Raw genomic sequence first — 17,278 nt, forward strand, 5'->3', positions numbered from 1 at the left:
TCTCTGGATTAAGTTTAGAAGTGTGAGCAACAAGGGTGATGTCGTGGTGGGAGTCTGCTATAGACCACCAGACCAGGAGGATGAGGTGGACAAGGCTTTCTTCCGGCAACTAACAAGTTACTAGATTACAGTCCCTGGTTCTCATGGGGGACTTCAATCACCCCAATATCTGCTGGGTGGGCAATACAGCGGTGCATAGACAATCCAGGAAGTTTTTGGAAAGTGTAGGCGACAATTTCCTGGTGCAAGTGCTGGAGGAACCAGCTAGGGGCAGAGCTCTTCTTGACCTGCTGCTCACAAACAAGGAAGAATTAGTAGGGGAAGCAAAAGTGGATGGGAACCTGGGAGACAGTGGGTCAAGTTCAGGATCCTGACACAAGGAAGAAAGGAGAGCAGCAGAATACGGACCCTGGACTTCAGAAAAGCAGACTTTGACTCTCTCAGGGAACTGATGGGCAGGATCTCCTGGGAGAATAACATGAGGGGGAAAGGAGTCCTGGAGAGCTGGCTGTATTTTAAAGAATCCTTATTGAGGTGGCAGGAACAAACCATCCTGATGTGTAGAAAGAATAGTAAATATTGCAGGTGACCAGCTTGGCTTGACAGTGAAATCCTTGCTAATCTTAAACACAAAAAAGAAGCTTACAAGAAGTGGAAGATTGGACAAATGACTAGGGAGGAGTATAAAAATATTGCACAGGCTTGCAGGAGTGAAATCAGGAAGGCCAAAATCACACTTGGAGTTGCAGCTAGCAAGAGATGTTAAGAGTAACAAGAAGGGTTTCTTCAGGTATGTTGTTAGGAACAAGAAGAAAGTCAAGGAAAGTGTGGGCCCCTTACTGAATAGGAAGGCAACCTAGTGACAGAGGATGTGGAAAAAGCTAACATACTCAATACTTTTTTTGCCTCTGTCTTCACGAACAAGGTCAGCTCCCAGACTACTGAATGGGCCAGCACAGCAAGGGGAGGAGGTGACCAGCCCTCCGTGGAGAAAGAGGTTCAGAACTATTTAGAAAAGCTGGACGAGCACAAGTCCATAGGGCCGGATGCGCTGCATCTGAGGGTGCTAAAGCAGTTAGCGGATGTAATTGCAGAGCCATTGGCCATTATCTTTAAAACTCATGGTGATCGGGGAAGGTCCCGGATGACTGGAAAAAGGCTAATGTAGTGCTCATCTTTAGAAAAGGGAAGGAGGAGGATCCGGGGAACTACAAGCTAGTCAGCCTTACCTCAGTCCCTGGAAAAATCATGGAGCAGGTCCTCAAGGAATCAATTCTGATGCACTTAGAGGAGAAGAAAGTGATCAGGAACAATCAGCCTGGGTTTACCAAGGACAAGTGATGCCTGGCTAACCTAATTGACTTCTATGATGAGATAACTGGCTCTGTGGATGAGGGGAAAGCAGTGGACATGTTATTCCTTGACTTTAGCAAAGCTTTTGATATGGTCTCCCACAGTATTCTTGCCAGCAACTTAAAGAAGTATGGGCTGGATGAATGGACTATAAAGATGGATAGAAAGCTGGCTAGGTCATCGGGCTCAACGGGTAGTGATCAATGGCTCTATGGCTAGTTGGCAGCCGGTATCAAGTGGAGTGCCCCAAGGGTCGGTCCTGGGGCCAGTTTTGTTCAATATCTTCATTAATGATCTGGAGGATGGCGTGGACTGCACCCTCAGCAAGTTTGCAGATGACACTAAACTGGGAGGAGTGGTAGATACGCTGGAGGGTAGGGATAGGATACAGAGGGACCTAGACAAATTAGAGGATTGGGCCAAAAGAAACCTGATGAGGTTCAACAAGGACAAGTGCAGAGTCCTGCACTTAGGATAGAAGAATCCCATGCACTGCTACAGACTAGGGACTGAGTGGCTAGACAGCAGTTCTGCAGAAAAGGACCTAGGGGTTACAGTGGATGAGAAGCTGGATATGAGTCAACAGTGTGCCCTTGTTGCCAAGAAGGCTAACAGCATTTTGGGTTGTATAAGTAGGAGCATTGCCAACAGATTGAGGGACATGATCATTCCCCTCTATTCGACATTGGTGAGGTCTCATCTGGAGTACTGTGTCCAGTTTTGGGCCCCACACTACAAGAAGGATGTGTAAAAATTGGAAAGAGTCCAGCGGAGGGCAACAAAAATGATTAGTGGGCTGGAGCACATGACTTATGAGGAGAGGCTGAGGGAACTGGGATTGTTTAGTCTGCAGAAGAGAAGAATGAGGGGGGATTTGATAGCTGCTTTCAACTACCTGAAAGGGGGTTCCAAAGAGGATGGATCTAGACTGTTCTCAGTGGTACCAGATGACAGAACAAGGAGTAACAGTCTCAAGTTGCTGTGAGGGAGGTTTAGGTTGGATATTAGGAAAAACTTTTTCACTAGGAAGGTGGTGAAGCACTGGAATGGGTTACCTAGGGAGGTGGTTGGAATCTCCTTCCTTAGAGGTTTTTAAGGTCAGGCTTGACAAAGCCCTGGCTGGGATGATTTAGTTGGGGATTGGTCCTGCTTTGAGCAGGGGGTTGTACTAAGGTCCCGGGTATCCCCCTCTCTGCCATTACCTGTGGACAGTGCTTGCTTTTTAGGTTGCATTCAGTCTGACAAATATTCTGAGCCTGATTCTCATTTATAGTAAGGCCTCTCTCATAACTGCTCTGGCAGTATAAAGGGTGACCTTAATGTGGCAGTGAATTCATGCTCACTTTAATGTCCCTTTACACAGCCAGAGCAGAGAACAGGTACTTTAATATAAATCAGAATTAGATTGTCTGTCATATTCCTGCACAGGGAAGCGGCACGGGCCAAGGGATGTGCTGACCACCACTTCCCACCACCCCCATTGGCTTGGAGCAGCGAACCGCGGCCAGTGGGAGGCGCGATCGGCCGAGCCTGCGGACGCGGCAGGTAAACAAACCGGCCCTCCAAAGTGCTTACCCTGGCAAGCCGCGTGCCAAAGGTTGCCGATCCCTGATATATAGACTGCATACAGAGCTTGCTTCTGAGTAAGATACCACATGTGTTCATCTTAAAATCCTTAATCACTGCCAGGTATGACTCAGGTTAGTTTAAATAAGGTATTTTTACACACACTGCCACCTAGTGGCTGAACAGTATAATACAGTTTAGCATTGCATCACATCTCCGCCTAAGTTTTACATCCCTACTATTTATGCTTTCATGCTCTTTGTCTGTTAAGTGTCTCGGAATTGTACTAGCTTTCTAATTATATGACTTGAACACATAACAACTTGGGCAGAAAGAGGCAGGAGTAAGGGTTTGGGGGAAGAGGTGGAGTGGGGGAAGGGCCAGGGTTGAGCCCGCCCAGGCAAAGGAAAAAGCCAGCACCTATGTGCCGGACTATATCCAGTAGCTTCTGCTGATGTTGATCTCTAACTCAGAAGGGCAAAGAAGGGCACTAGTTTGCTTTTGACACCATGTCATGTTCCTCTACCAGATATGGACTGGCTACAGAGCTTGTTTCGGAGTGACGTACACACCAGATGTGTGCATAATAAAATGCTTTAATACAGTGGTTCTCAAACTTTTGTAATGGGGACCCCTTTCACACAGCAAGTCTGAGTGTGACCCCCCCTTATAAATGAAAAACACTTAAAAATATTTAACTCTATTATAAATACTGGAGGTGAAGCAGTGTTTGGGGTGGAGACTAACAGCTTGTGACCCCCCCATGTAATAACCTCATGACCCCCTGAGGGGTCACAATCCCCAGTTTGAGAACCCCTGCTTTAATACATAGACAAGGTAGTTTACAGTGCCTCCTAGTGGCTGAACAGTATATTACAGTTTTAGCATTCTGCTACACTGTCTGTAGCCACATGGGAGCTGGGCTGAACAATTTCCCCATAATATTGGTTTCCCAATCACTTTGAGTCCCCTTGGCCTGCCACCACCAAAAGCATTTCTGCAGTTTGAACTCATAGTGGATTGCCTTGGTAGAAGCAGCAACCTGCTCTCTGCAGTCCACTCTCCATTTCTAAAGCACCTTTGTAGTGCCCATGTGTCATACAAGGATATAAACCCAGTAAGAACTGTCGAGGAGGACAGACAACATCTCCGTCCTGCTCTTGGTCTAATCATTGGCTGCTTCCTGAACACAGCTAGATTTTTTCCTGCTCTGGCTCTGTGGGGTATGCTGTGGTAAAGCGGTGAGTGACCTGAAAATGGGAAGAACTGGATACTTCCTGATCTCCTCTGAGAGCTTTGGTCTGCGGTTGAGGAGACTTTACCTCTGGTTACCTCAGGTTTATATTGGGGCTCTGTTAAACCTAGTATGCTAGGCAATTATTGTCTTTGCGGTGCCAGAAGGAGAGACAGTGAGATAGCAGTGGTCTATCCTATGGGCTATATAAACTGAAATCAGGACTTTGAAGATGATCAGGGTATCAGTGCAAATAGCAGATTACTGGCGTACTGTGCTCTTCTGAGCACTCCCACAAAGCATACAGGCACAGCAATAGGATTTTGAAAGTAACTCCACGCTAGTTGATAACATTGTCTGCTCTTTGCAAGGGAGAACATGGACCAGTTTTTAGCTGATGGACCTGCTGGCAAAATATTGATGCAATTATTTAGAGAAAGATACAAAGTCTTTAAAACAGGTTCAGGCTCAAACATTACATTGTGTTGTTAACGGTAGGTATTATCAATGGGAAATGCGGATTTGTAGTTGCACCTAATTCTGTGAGTAGTTTCACAGAAATTAACTGGAGTACTTGCTTAGTAAAGTTCAGTGTACGTAAGGCTCGCAGATTTGTGCCCAAACAAGATTATTTAATTCATTCAATTTGACCATGCAGAAGCAAAAGGGAGAGGTGAAGGTCACTTTATCGAAGGTTTCTGATCTCCTTCATATTTTTACTAGACAGATTTTGTATTTTTTTTTTTTTTAGCATTATGGTTAGACTAAAATGGTAAGTAATACCTTTGTCTCCTGGAGGTGAGAGAGAGAGTCATGCTGCAGAGTGTGACCCCTCAAGATAAATGATAAATAAGCCCTGAAGGGATCTTAGCCAGGTTCCTTTGGCCAAAAGCCTGGGTAGACCTCAGGGTTGGAAGAGGGTGAAGGATTAGACCAGTGATTCTCAAACTTTTGTAGTGGTGACCCCTTTCACATAGCTAGCCTCTGAGTGCGACCTTCCCCCCCCTCCACCCCCCACATATAAATTAAAAACACTTTTAAAATATATTTAACACCATTATCAATTCTGGATGCAAAGCGGGGTTTGGGGTTGAGGCTGACAGCTCGTGACCCCCCCACACCATGTAATAACTGCATGACCCCCAGTTTGAGGACCCCTGGATTAGATTTTGTGTATTTACTTCTAGGCATCTTTATGGCGTTTATCATTGTGGTATCATTGTAAATGTGGGGAGTGATGCTGCTAGGAACACAACTCTTTCAGGGAGATAGACAACCCTCAGGAGAAAGCCTGACCCTAAGAACCAGCCCCTCGATGCCAACTGGCAAAGGGTTTCCAAGAATATCCTGACTCTGGTATGTACATTCTGGTTCACCAAAGAATGCCACGTGAGGTCTTAAATGAAAGCCAGAATCACGCTGGTCATTAGTATTGCTGTGAAACGTAGGGACAGATACTATATAAGAAGTTGCGTATTTATACTGAAAATATGCTCCTGAAGATTTTATTAAGGCAGACTGAACAAACAGGCTTTCTATTAGACAAAAGATGTTCTTTTCACCTGCCTCTCGGTCGACATGTAAATAAGCAGTGGAAGACAACACAATGGAAGCCCCATGTACATACAAACTCAAACTGGTGGATGTGAAATCAACAGGGAGGCAGCACACTGGAGGGGGGTTATCTTGACCGAGGTAGAGACCATGAACTTTGCGGGATATAAGGAAAAACCAAGGAAAACACTCCTTTATCCTTCACCTGGGCAGTAGTTGGGCAGTGCAATTACAGCTATGAAAATGGGATCACAACCAGGCTTGGTTGAAACGCCGCAAAGGACATTTGGGGTGAGAAACTTCTTTAGGCAGGAGGTTACCTGTTAAATTTAATCTCTAGAAAGCATGTTATGCTTTTGTTTTATATGTAACATTTTGTTTCCATTAACTTGAATCTTTGTAATAAACTTATCCTTGTTTTCAGTATCAACAGATAAGTGCTGTGATATTAAGCTAGGAGCTGATCCTGACCACTGGCAGCAGAACTGGCATTTATGTCAGTGTTCAGGGGATAAGGGGTTGGATATCACAGGGGAATATTTCAAAGGGCTTGGGGATTAGGGTGCACCTATTTTTTAACCTGCAAGGCAAAGCAAGAGCTAGCATAGCCCAGAGGAGAGTGCTTGGGTGGCTAATACGCTCGTGGTGTCAGGGATCTGACACCCAGTTAAGCACAAGCAAATCTCCCTCTTATCAGAGGCAGGGGAGGGATAACCAGGTGACTCACAGTTCTGGGTACCTTAAGAACTGTCTCTCAAGGTAACTTATAAATAAGCCTTGAATTGAGCTTGGCCAGATCCCTTTGGCCAAAGCCTGGGAAAACCTCCGGGTGGAAGAAGGGGGTGAAGGACTAGGGTTTGTGTATTTACTTCTAGGCATTTTTATGGCACTTGTCACTGTGTTGTCACTGTAAAGGGGTGGGGGAGTGATGCTGTGTGGAACACAGCTCTTTCAGGGACATCCTTGAAGAGACTTTAGTAATAGACATCTGGAAAAATGTACGCATCTGTTAATATAATTTTTTGGCAGTAACCAAAGACATTATTAAAACAGCATTCCTAATTCTCTGCTGCCTGTGGTCACTGGTAGGTCAAAAACCAGCCCATCTGAGCTCACCTCTTCTCTTTGCTTCTGTCTGAACCTGCAGGATTGTTAAATCTGCTTGCTTTGGGCATAGATCTGCCAGCCTTAGGCACATTGAATTGGACTTTACTATATAATTTCTCCAAATAATTTCCATGGAACTATGCATGGAATAAGGCACCATTCGACATAGGAGATGACAGAAGAAGGCCTTTTGTTAGCATCACCATGTATCTGAAACGTGACATTGTTTCCACATGCACTATGCAATTTTCTGATGTCAGCCTGCACTGAATGTTGCTTTTTAGCAGTTTGGGTACCTTTGGAAGCCGGTTGTCATTCATGTGTACTTGCACACAAATATATCCTTTTAAAATGTTCCATAAATTGCAAGAGCATCACAGCACAAAGAATTATGTAAAATAAGCAGTTACTCTAACCACAAATCTGATGGTTGAAATGTTCTATGGTGGTTGTCAGCCCTAAACCGATAGTTCTAACCTACATTAGACTCCCTGATCTTTAGCACTGTAACTATTTAATAGAGACTGTTTAATTCATATTAAATTTGTACTTGTATTGCACTTTTAAAACAAACAGCACCCTATTTATTTTAATAGTAATTATTTAAAGTAGTTTGACCTAAAGCATACTCTTTTTTTTTATCCTCACTAAAGCTTTGATACATGTACTTTCTAAAACCTTAAAATTAAACTCTTACTCTTCTGTCGTCTCGTACAGTATATGTAATGAATTAAGCCACAGGCATGAAAACGTGCTCCGAAAACAACATATGCAAGCTTGGTCTTTACTAATGTATAGAAGCGGTAAAGCTCATCAGCTAATTTAATGGTACATTTCAAATCAAGTGTGTTAAATAGCTTCACTGTGTATCTGATTGGTGTTGCTTTGTGACACTTCAGTTAAGGCTGTCAGCTTTTATTACAAATCCTTACAGGAACGTCCTATAGGATATAATAGGGATGAAACCAATAAATAGAAATTACTCTTAAAAACCTTTAAATCAAATAGAAAATATTTTAGATTTTTTTTTTTTAGTCAGCCTATAGAATTCTAAAGTAGGGATGTAATTATCTATTGAATTCATAGCACGACTTTAAAAAACCCTATAAAACAGCTGGTTGTTTTCTGTTAAATTCTAATGGACTTTTATACTTCAAGGTTTATAGCTGTTCAATAAGAATTCACTCCATATTTAAACATGGAGTTCTTGAGTTATAAAATTGGGGGCAAATATAAAAATTTGGCTATGCAAGGGATTTGGGGGAGATGGGAGGGAGGTTGTTGCAATTGTAGTTTATAAAATAAATTTTAAGCCATTAGTTCTTAAAATACGTTTATCACCTAACTTCTTCATCTTTAAAGTGAGTACTGCTTACACATGCCAAAGCTGAGTTTATTATTATAACTATTATTTATACGGAACTATCAATGCCCACCGTGCTATATAAATAAAACATTCATTATGCTTTTAACATGCAAACACTTATCATAGAATCATAGAATATCAGGGTTAATACCACAAACCAGCTACAAACTTTGAACCTCATCTGAGGGGAGTGGCAACTTGGAGCCCTAAGAACCTCACAAGAGTGGGCCCTGTGCACCTGCAGGTTCCACACCTTTCAATTCACCAGAGCAATACAAGCAGAGGTACAGCCACTGAATGTAGTCTATTGGACTGCATGACAGCTTGATTCAAAAATGATGTGGCATTATGTTTTTTTATCCTATCATTTTTATCTATAGCCAGACCTGTAGCCAGTCAAGCAAGAGAGATGACGTTCTTGTGGCTGGGAGGTAGAGGAAAGGTAGGAATTGCCACACTGTATAACACCCATCCTCCATCTAGTCCAGTATTGTCTCTCCAAAAGCAGCACTAGATGCTTCAGGAGGGGAGGGAGTCTGAAGATTCTCTCAAAAAAATTTTTTTTTTTAAATATTAGTGTCATTTCCAGGAATGTAGACAAAAATCCTTTTGCAAGTAAAATGTGATGAAAACAGCAAAAGCACAAGTATGTTCCCTGCTAGTTTTCTGGAATTCTGTACGAGAATATTTTGCCAGCATGGCAAATTATCTCTCTAATACTACTAAGCCTGCACCAAGACCATACGGGTTCCCTTGCATTTCACCCAGACATGCACAAAAACAGATATGAAAATATTCAGAGAGCCAAAAATCAACACTGTAATAAAAAATACAGATTAAACAGGCTATTCTATGCCCCTTCTCCTAACCATGTTTGCCAAGCCCTCTCAATCCACAAAAATCACATCCCCGGATACATAATTTTAAAAGACAAACATATTGCATGTACAGGCATTGTTTGTAACACTTTGGCATCCAGTTTTCTGTAAAATAACCTACACAATTAATAGCTGTGTCTCTCTTAAATCAAAGAGGGAGAACAGATAAAAGTTCTCTTTCTTTCTCTCTTTGACAGTCTTTTTTCTCGATCATTACGTCTATCTCCAGGTACTTCCCCTCCATTGCATCTGTGATTTGGATTATTTTTTCCTCTATCATAGATGCACTGACTTCAATTTTTCCAAGCTGAATCTTATTTTGTTATTTCCCACCCACGTTTGTAATCTATTTGTCTTTTGACTTATTCCTCTGCCTTCACTTCCAAGTGTAATTTCATCTGTGAATTTCTTTAGAATGGCCTGTTTACTCCTGCATCCTGATCACTACAGAGGATATTTAGGAGAGCAAGATTCCTGCGATACCCCACTCTCATTGACACGATACACTAGTGTTTATCATTACTCTGCCTGCTGCTTCTCATTACTCTATATTTACAGTTCTCTAGCTAGTTTTCCATCTACATGACAGAATTCATATCCAAGCCAATTTGAATTAAATTTTTCCAGGAAAACTTTGTGAGACAGATGCAAACTAAGGTTCCACTCCGTGCTCTGTAACTCTGTCTCAACCCTGACCTGGAAGGGGACAACTCTTGGGGTGAGGATAGGTCAGCCCATTCAAGGCTTGTCTTCACAAGAAAACAGTGTGTTTGAAAAGCAAATTGGCTCATCTGATGCTGGCTGATTGGCTGTCTTGCATAGATCAGGGCAAATAGTATTCAGCCAGTTAAACTTTGCTATAACATTTTCTTGTAACAACAAGCCCTCTGCCCCTGGACTTTCTCCTGAGACACCTAACAATGAAGTTGCCAAATGGAATAGTTGCTTTTTGTGATGCAAACTCTTGCCAACTAGAATCTGGGCTGAAACCACCAAGTCCATTCACACAGACAACCAAATAGTCATGAAATAACGATAACTGAACTGGGCTGATTTCAACCAATGATTCTGAATCCAGTATCAATCCTCTAATCATCTGCTTCTCTCAATATACTCCTTCTCCAACATAAAATAATGCTAATGATGTTTAGGAACATAATGACAAGGTGCCCCTTCCAGTCCTGTAACCTTTTGGTGGCTAGAGCTTACTTCACCACACTTCTCCTAGAGCAGGGGTTCTCAAACTGGGGGTCGGGACCCCTCAGGGGGTCACGAGGTTATTACATGGAGGGGGGGGGTCGGAAGCTGTCAGCCTCCACCCCAAACCCAGCTTTGCCTCCAGCATTTATAATGGTGTTAAATATATAAAAAAGTGTTTTTAATTTATAAGGAGGGGGTGCAGTCAGAGGCTTGCTATGTGAAAGAGGTCACCAGTACAAAAGTTTGAGAACCACTGTCCCAGTGCTTAAACACAACTCCTATAGAAAAGCACATGGTGACTCAGACTACAGCAATTGAGGGTTTTCAGCAAAGACTGTACAAGAACAAAAAGGAATGAACTTAAGAATTAAGTACCAACTTTATAAGATCTTATAATGCTAAATAAATAAATAAATAAATAAATAATAGGGGCTTAATTTCTACTACATAACCAGGCAACTTGATCATCCACAAACATTATATTTACGTAGAACTGTGAAGATAAACAAACACAGTAAATCTAAAGGGGTTAATCCACACAAACACAGTGAGAAGTAACTCAGAGTTCCAAAAGCTTAGATTGAGTCCCCCCCAAATTAGTCTTTATTCACCAACTCTATACAGTCTGCTGAGTCAAAAGCAGTGCAACAGTATCTTCTCTCCTCTTGCTTGCAGAAACCCCCAAATGGAATTCATGCAGACTTTTTCTCCTCGTCTGCTGGACTGTGGAATCACTCAATGAAGTTGGTTCTAGCCCACGAAAGCTTATGCCCAAATAAATGTGTTAGTCTCTAAGGTGCCACAAGGACTCCTCATTGTTTTTTCTAGTTAGCTAACTAATTAACGCGAGCAGCGGCACCGGAGGCAGCAAACAGGGCGGCTAACAGGGGAGTTTGAGAGGGAGTTTGCAGGGGGAGGTAAGGGGGGAGGCAGGAGGGCAAGGTGTGGTGTGTGCTCTGAGTCCACAGGCACCGTGGGCAGGGAGCCCAGCAGGCATGAGCCAAGCAGCAGCAGCAGACAGAATGCAGATGGCTGCATGTGGAAGCTGTGGTATGTATATAGTCCTAGCAGGGGAGCCGGAACACAGGTATGTGTGTATGAAGTGTCGCCTGATAGTGTTACTGGAGGAAAAGATTAAGGGGCTAGAGATGCAGGTAGATACCCTGGTGGAGTTTAGGCGGGGGTTTGAGCAGCTGATGGAGGACAGGCAAGGAGGGGCTGAAGGAGAACGCCCTGCGGCGCAGGTAGAGGCAGAGGAGGGTGATAGGGGAATGGAAGGGGGAGAGCATGGGAGGTGGAACCATGTGACTGTCAGAAGCAGGCCAAGGAAAAGAAGGGCCAGTGAGGGGGGAATAGAACTCAGGAATAGGTTCGAGTGTTTGGATAGCGAGGTGGAGGGGCAGCAGGTGGCGGCTGAAGGTGGGAGAGTGAGGAAGAAGAGAAGAGCGGCTAGTCCGAGAGAGAGAGGGGAGGAGTTGATGGAGACAGCACCAATTCTGGGCCCCGGGAGGATTCAGGAAGGCATAAGGGGGAGCATTAGGGAAGATAGGAACAGGCTCAGGTCAGGACTAGAGGGATTAGAGACTAGATTACTAGATGGCACTGTTGCCAGGCGAAGGCAGGTGTATGTAATTGGAGACTCATTACTGAGGAGATTGGACAGGCCTGTGACCAGGGCGGACCCGGAGAACAGAAGGGTGTGCTGTCTCCCGGGCGCAAAGATACGCGATGTGGACCTGCGGTTGAAAAGGATCCTAAAAGGAGCAGGTAAGAACCCCTTGATAATCCTTCATGTAGGAACGAATGACACGGCTAGGTTCTCGTTAGAGAGAATCAAGGGAGATTATGCCAGGCTGGGGAAGACGCTCAAGGAGATAGAGGCTCAGATTATCTTTAGTGGGATTCTGCCCGTTCCGAGGGAAGGGCAGCAAAGGGCTGATAGGATTGTGAGAATAAATACTTGGCTAAGGGAGTGGTGCTATAAGGAGGGCTTTGGGATGTATGGCCACTGGGAGGCTTTTGGGGACAGACACCTGTTCTCGCGGGATGGGCTTCACCTGAGTAGGGAAGGAAATAGACTTCTGGGAGGGAGGCTGGCTCATCTTATCAAAAGAGCTTTAAACTAGGAAGTTTGGGGAGAAGGTTGGGAGATGCACAGTTAATCTCCACGCCAGATTCCAGTATGGAAAAGGTGAGTAAAATGAGAGGAGACATAGCCGGGGAGACGAGATTGGACATAGGAAGGACAGGGGGGACGGGCGCAAGGAGGCCCGCAACATATAGTGCTACTAATGGGAGACAGGCTAAACGACATACATTAGGGTGTTTATACACCAATGCGAGAAGCCTAGGTAATAAAATGGAGGAATTGGAGCTCTTGGTCCAAGAGCTGAAACCGGATATCGTAGGAATAACAGAAACGTGGTGGAATGACGGTCACGACTGGAACACAGGTATGGAGGGGTATACGCTGTTTAGGAAAGACCGGAACAAAGGTAAAGGTGGGGGGGTGGCATTGTATGTCAACAGTGAAATAAGCTGTAAAGAAATAATAGTGGATGGATTAGATAACACAGAGTCCGTCTGGGCAATACTCACACTGGGTAAAAGGACTACTAGAGCCTCTCCGGGGATAGTGCTTGGAGTGTGCTATAGACCGCCGGGATCGACCCAGGATATGGATAAGGAACTATTTAATGTGTTTAGAGAAGTAATTACTAATAGAAACTGTGTAATTATGGGGGACTTTAACTTCCCGGATATAGATTGGGGCACAAACGCTAGTAGTAATAATAGGGCTCAGATGTTCCTAGATGTGCTTGCTGATCAATTCCTTCATCAAGTGGTAGCTGAACCGACGAGGGGGGAGGCCACTTTAGATTTGATTCTGGTAAGCAGTGAGGACCTCGTTGAGGAAGTGCTAGTGGGGGACAATTTGGGCTCCAGTGATCATGAGCTAATTCGGTTTAAAATACATGGGAGGAGTAACAGAATTAAGTCAAAGACTAGGGTTTATAATTTTAAAAAGGCCAATTTTAACAAATTAAGGGGACTGGTAAGGGAAGTGGATTGGGCAAACGTATTAAGGGATCTAAAGGCAGAAGAAGCCTGGGATTACTTCAAGTTAAAGATGCATGAGCTGTCGGAGGCCTGCATTCCAAAAAAGGGAAAAAGATTACAAAGCAGGAGATTTAGACCGAGCTGGATGAGCGACCGACTCAAAGGGGTGATTAGGAAAAAACAGAAAGCGTACAAAGAGTGGAAGAGGGGAGGGATTAGTAAAGAAACTTACCTTAGTGAAGTCCGAGAATGTAGAGATACAGTGAGAAAGGCCAAAGGCCGTGTAGAGTTGGACCTAGCGAGGGGAATTAAAAGCAATAGTAAGAGGTTTTACAGCCACATAAATAGGAAGAAAGCAAAGAAAGAAGAAGTGGGACCGCTGAAGACTATTGCCGGAGAGGAGATTAAAGACAATCTAGGCATGGCGCAATATCTCAATGAATATTTTGCATCGGTGTTTAATGAGGCCAATGAAGGTATTAGGGATACTAGCACCACTACAGAGGGGCATTCGGGATGGGGGATTACCGTATTCGAGGTAGAAACAAAACTTGATTGCCTTAATGGGGCTAAGTCGGGAGGACCGGACGATCTTCATCCGAGAATATTGAAGGAATTGGCGCGGGAAATAGCAGGCCCGTTAGCAATAATATTTAATGAATCTGTAAATTCGGGGGTGGTCCCGTTAGACTGGAGAATAGCTAATGTGGTTCCTATTTTCAAGAAAGGGAAAAAAAGTGATCCGGGTAACTACAGGCCTGTTAGTTTAACATCTGTAGTGTGCAAGGTGTTAGAGAAAATTCTGAAAGCGAAACTAGTTGAGGACCTGGAGGTTAGTGGCAATTGCGATAAATTACAACATGGTTTTACGAAGGGCAGATCGTGCCAAACGAATCTGATCTCCTTCTTTGAGAAAGTAACGGACTTATTAGATAAGGGAAATGCGGTGGACCTAATATACCTGGATTTCAGTAAAGCGTTTGATACAGTACCCCATGAGGAACTATTGGTTAAACTGAAAAACATGGGGATCGATATGAAAATCCAGAGGTGGATAAGGAATTGGTTAATGGGGAGAATGCAGCGGGTCGTATTAAAGGGTGAACTGTCGGGTTGGAGGGAGGTTACTAGTGGAGTGCCTCAAGGTTCGGTTTTGGGACCCATTTTATTTAATCTATTTATAACTGACCTCGGGACCGATTGCAGGAGTGGGCTGATAAAGTTTGCGGATGATACGAAGGTGGGAGGCGTTGTAAATTCGGAGGAGGATAGGGATATCCTGCAGGGAGACTTGAATGAGCTTGTGAATTGGAGTATCAGAAATAGGATGAAATTTAATAGTAAAAAGTGTAAGGTGATGCATTTGGGGATGACTAATAACAATTTTAGTTACAAGATGGGGACGCATTGGTTAGAAGTAACGGAAGAGGAGAAGGACCTAGGGGTCCTCGTAGACCGCAGGATGACTATGAGTCGACAATGCGACGTGGCGGTGAAAAAAGCCAATGCTGTCTTGGGATGCATTAGGCGAGGTATATCTAGTAGGGATAAGGAGGTCCTGCTCCCGTTGTACAAGGCGCTGGTGAGACCTCACTTGGAGTACTGTGTGCAGTTCTGGTCTCCCATGTTTAAAAAAGATGAACTCAAACTGGAACGGGTGCAGAGAAGGGCCACTAGGATGATCAGAGGAATGGAAAACCTGTCGTATGAAAAGAGACTAGAGGAGCTTGGGTTGTTTAGTCTGACAAAGCGAAGGCTGAGGGGGGATATGATTGCTATCTTTAAATATATTAGAGGGATTAATACAAGGGAGGGAGAAGAATTATTCCAGCTTAGTACTAATGTGGATACGAGAACGAATGGGTATAAACTGGCCGTGGGGAAGTTCAGGCTTGAAATTAGACGAAGGTTTTTGACCGTCAGAGGGGTGAAATATTGGAACGGCCTTCCGAGGGAAACGGTGGGGGCGACGGACCTGTCTGGTTTTAAGATTAAGTTAGATAAATTTATGGAGGGAATGGTTTAATGGTAAAACATAGTAGTCAAGGAAAACCAAACAATGGTAGGTAAATCGTATAATGGCTGACAGGGGTCAGGCTGGTGACTCTTGCCTATATGCTCGGGGTCTGACTGATCGCCATTTTTGGGGTCGGGAAGGAATTTTCCTCCAGGGCAGATTGGCCGAGCCTCTGGAGGTTTTTCGCCTTCCTCCGCAGCATGGGGCAGGGATCTCTAGCAGGAGGGTCTCTGCCGATTGAAGTCACCTAAAACAGGATTGGGGACTTCAACAGCAGAGTCCAGGGAAGGGGTAGGGACGGTTTTATGGCCTGCAGCATGCAGGGGGTCAGACTAGATGATCATAATGGTCCCTTCTGACCTTAAAGTCTATGAGTCTATGAGTCTAACTTTTTTGCTGCCCCACGCAAAAAAGAGTGCTGCCCCCTCCCCCCCACGCCACGCCGCCGTACCCCCCCCAGTGCCACCGAAATCCCCGCCCCCCAGCACCACGCCGCCTGAATCCCCGCCCCCCCAGAACACCACGCCGCCCGAAGCCACGCCCCCTCCGAGCACTGCACCAGCCCCCGCCCCCCCAGCGCCACGCCGTACCAGCCCCCTCCCCCCCCCCCGCAGCGCTGCGCCGTGCCAGCCCCCACCCAATAAATAAATTAATAAAAACCTGAGCGCCGCCCCGGCCCAAGGTGCCGCCCCAAGCACATGCTTGGTCGGCTGGTGCCTGGAGCCGGCCCTGAACCCACGAATCAGTATTAAGTATATAAATGAAAAGCCCTGTTACAAGAAAAATACAAAACTGAGACTAGCAAAATATAGATTACTCTATTCCCATCATCACAGTTAAATAAATAAATTAATTAATTTTAAAAAAAGTTGGTGAACTATATCGGTGAAAACAATTTAACTAAGACAATTTGGATAAAATCAAACTACATTCCAGGTATACAATTAAAATGGAAGAAATTAGAGGAAATTGTGAGGGAAAATTTTCTATAACACTGCCAGTGCTTCTTTGTGTTGGAAAGTTAACCAACAGCTGCAAAATGATTCAAAGTTAGAGAAAACAACCTGCTTTGCTTCTCCCAACCCACGCAGGTCACATGTCCTTTTATAAAGCAGCTGCCCTGGAGTCTAGGAGTCCAGCTATAGGGAACCTATTGAGCATGCCCAAAACCACCATGCCCTCCAGAAACTTCTGGGTGAGGAATGATAATTGTGCATCAGCCTAACAATGACCCAGACACTACTCATTCCTCTCGCCCCCTTCTCTCTAGATCTCTTACAGAGATATCTCCCTATTTTTTGGCTTCTGGCTTCCATCATCAAATCCAGTCCCCTGCTATTGCAGGCAACTCTGCCTTTTAATCATGTTCACACTTATATAGCCATGTAAAACTTCAAGACAGTATACAAATATTTTAACTAATTAGTCCCTCCAACATTCTTGTGAGGTAATTAAATGAGCAGAGGCAGTGCTAGCCCACTGGGGCCCTACCAAGGAATATTTTGCCCCTCTGCGCCCCCCAACACATAATAAAAAGCGAATAGGGGGTCCCCTTGAGCTGAATGGGGCCCTAATCTGCTTATGCCTTGCGGCAGTTCTGTAAACAAATACCCCATTTTACAGATTGACAAAGTAAGGCTGAGAGGGGGCACGACTTGCCAAAGGCTGCCCAGGAAGTCAGTGGAAAAGCCTTGGATTGGAATAGAGGATGAAATGTGTTTCCAACTTTTTCTCTAGATCATGAAAATGACTGTTCACTTCAAGTGATTTACCAGCTGTCGTAGATAGTCTTGAATTGTGTTTGGATAAACAAGCACACTGATGGCAACCAGTGTATTGAGGGCGAAGTCAAAGATCTGGTAACAGAAGAAAGGGATGATCCAGGCTGCATGTTGCTATAAAAAAAAAAATTGTTGCAGGTTAAAGCATAACTATTATTTCCT

At 44.3% G+C, this 17,278-nt stretch overlaps 1 protein-coding gene across 1 annotated transcript in view; it reads right to left on the reverse strand.

The window, feature by feature from the left end:
- LAPTM4B (lysosomal protein transmembrane 4 beta) overlaps positions 1-17,278 on the reverse strand; it is a 96,101-nt gene that overhangs the window by 40,194 nt on the left and 38,629 nt on the right. Inside the window, exon 4 of the mRNA XM_054021057.1 lies at positions 17,108-17,230. Within this exon, the coding sequence (XP_053877032.1) occupies positions 17,108-17,230 (123 nt within the window). The remainder of the gene's footprint in view (positions 1-17,107; positions 17,231-17,278) is intronic.

This window comes from Malaclemys terrapin, chromosome 2 (genome assembly GCF_027887155.1).
Source record: "Malaclemys terrapin pileata isolate rMalTer1 chromosome 2, rMalTer1.hap1, whole genome shotgun sequence".
Classification (NCBI taxonomy): Eukaryota; Metazoa; Chordata; order Testudines; family Emydidae; genus Malaclemys; species Malaclemys terrapin.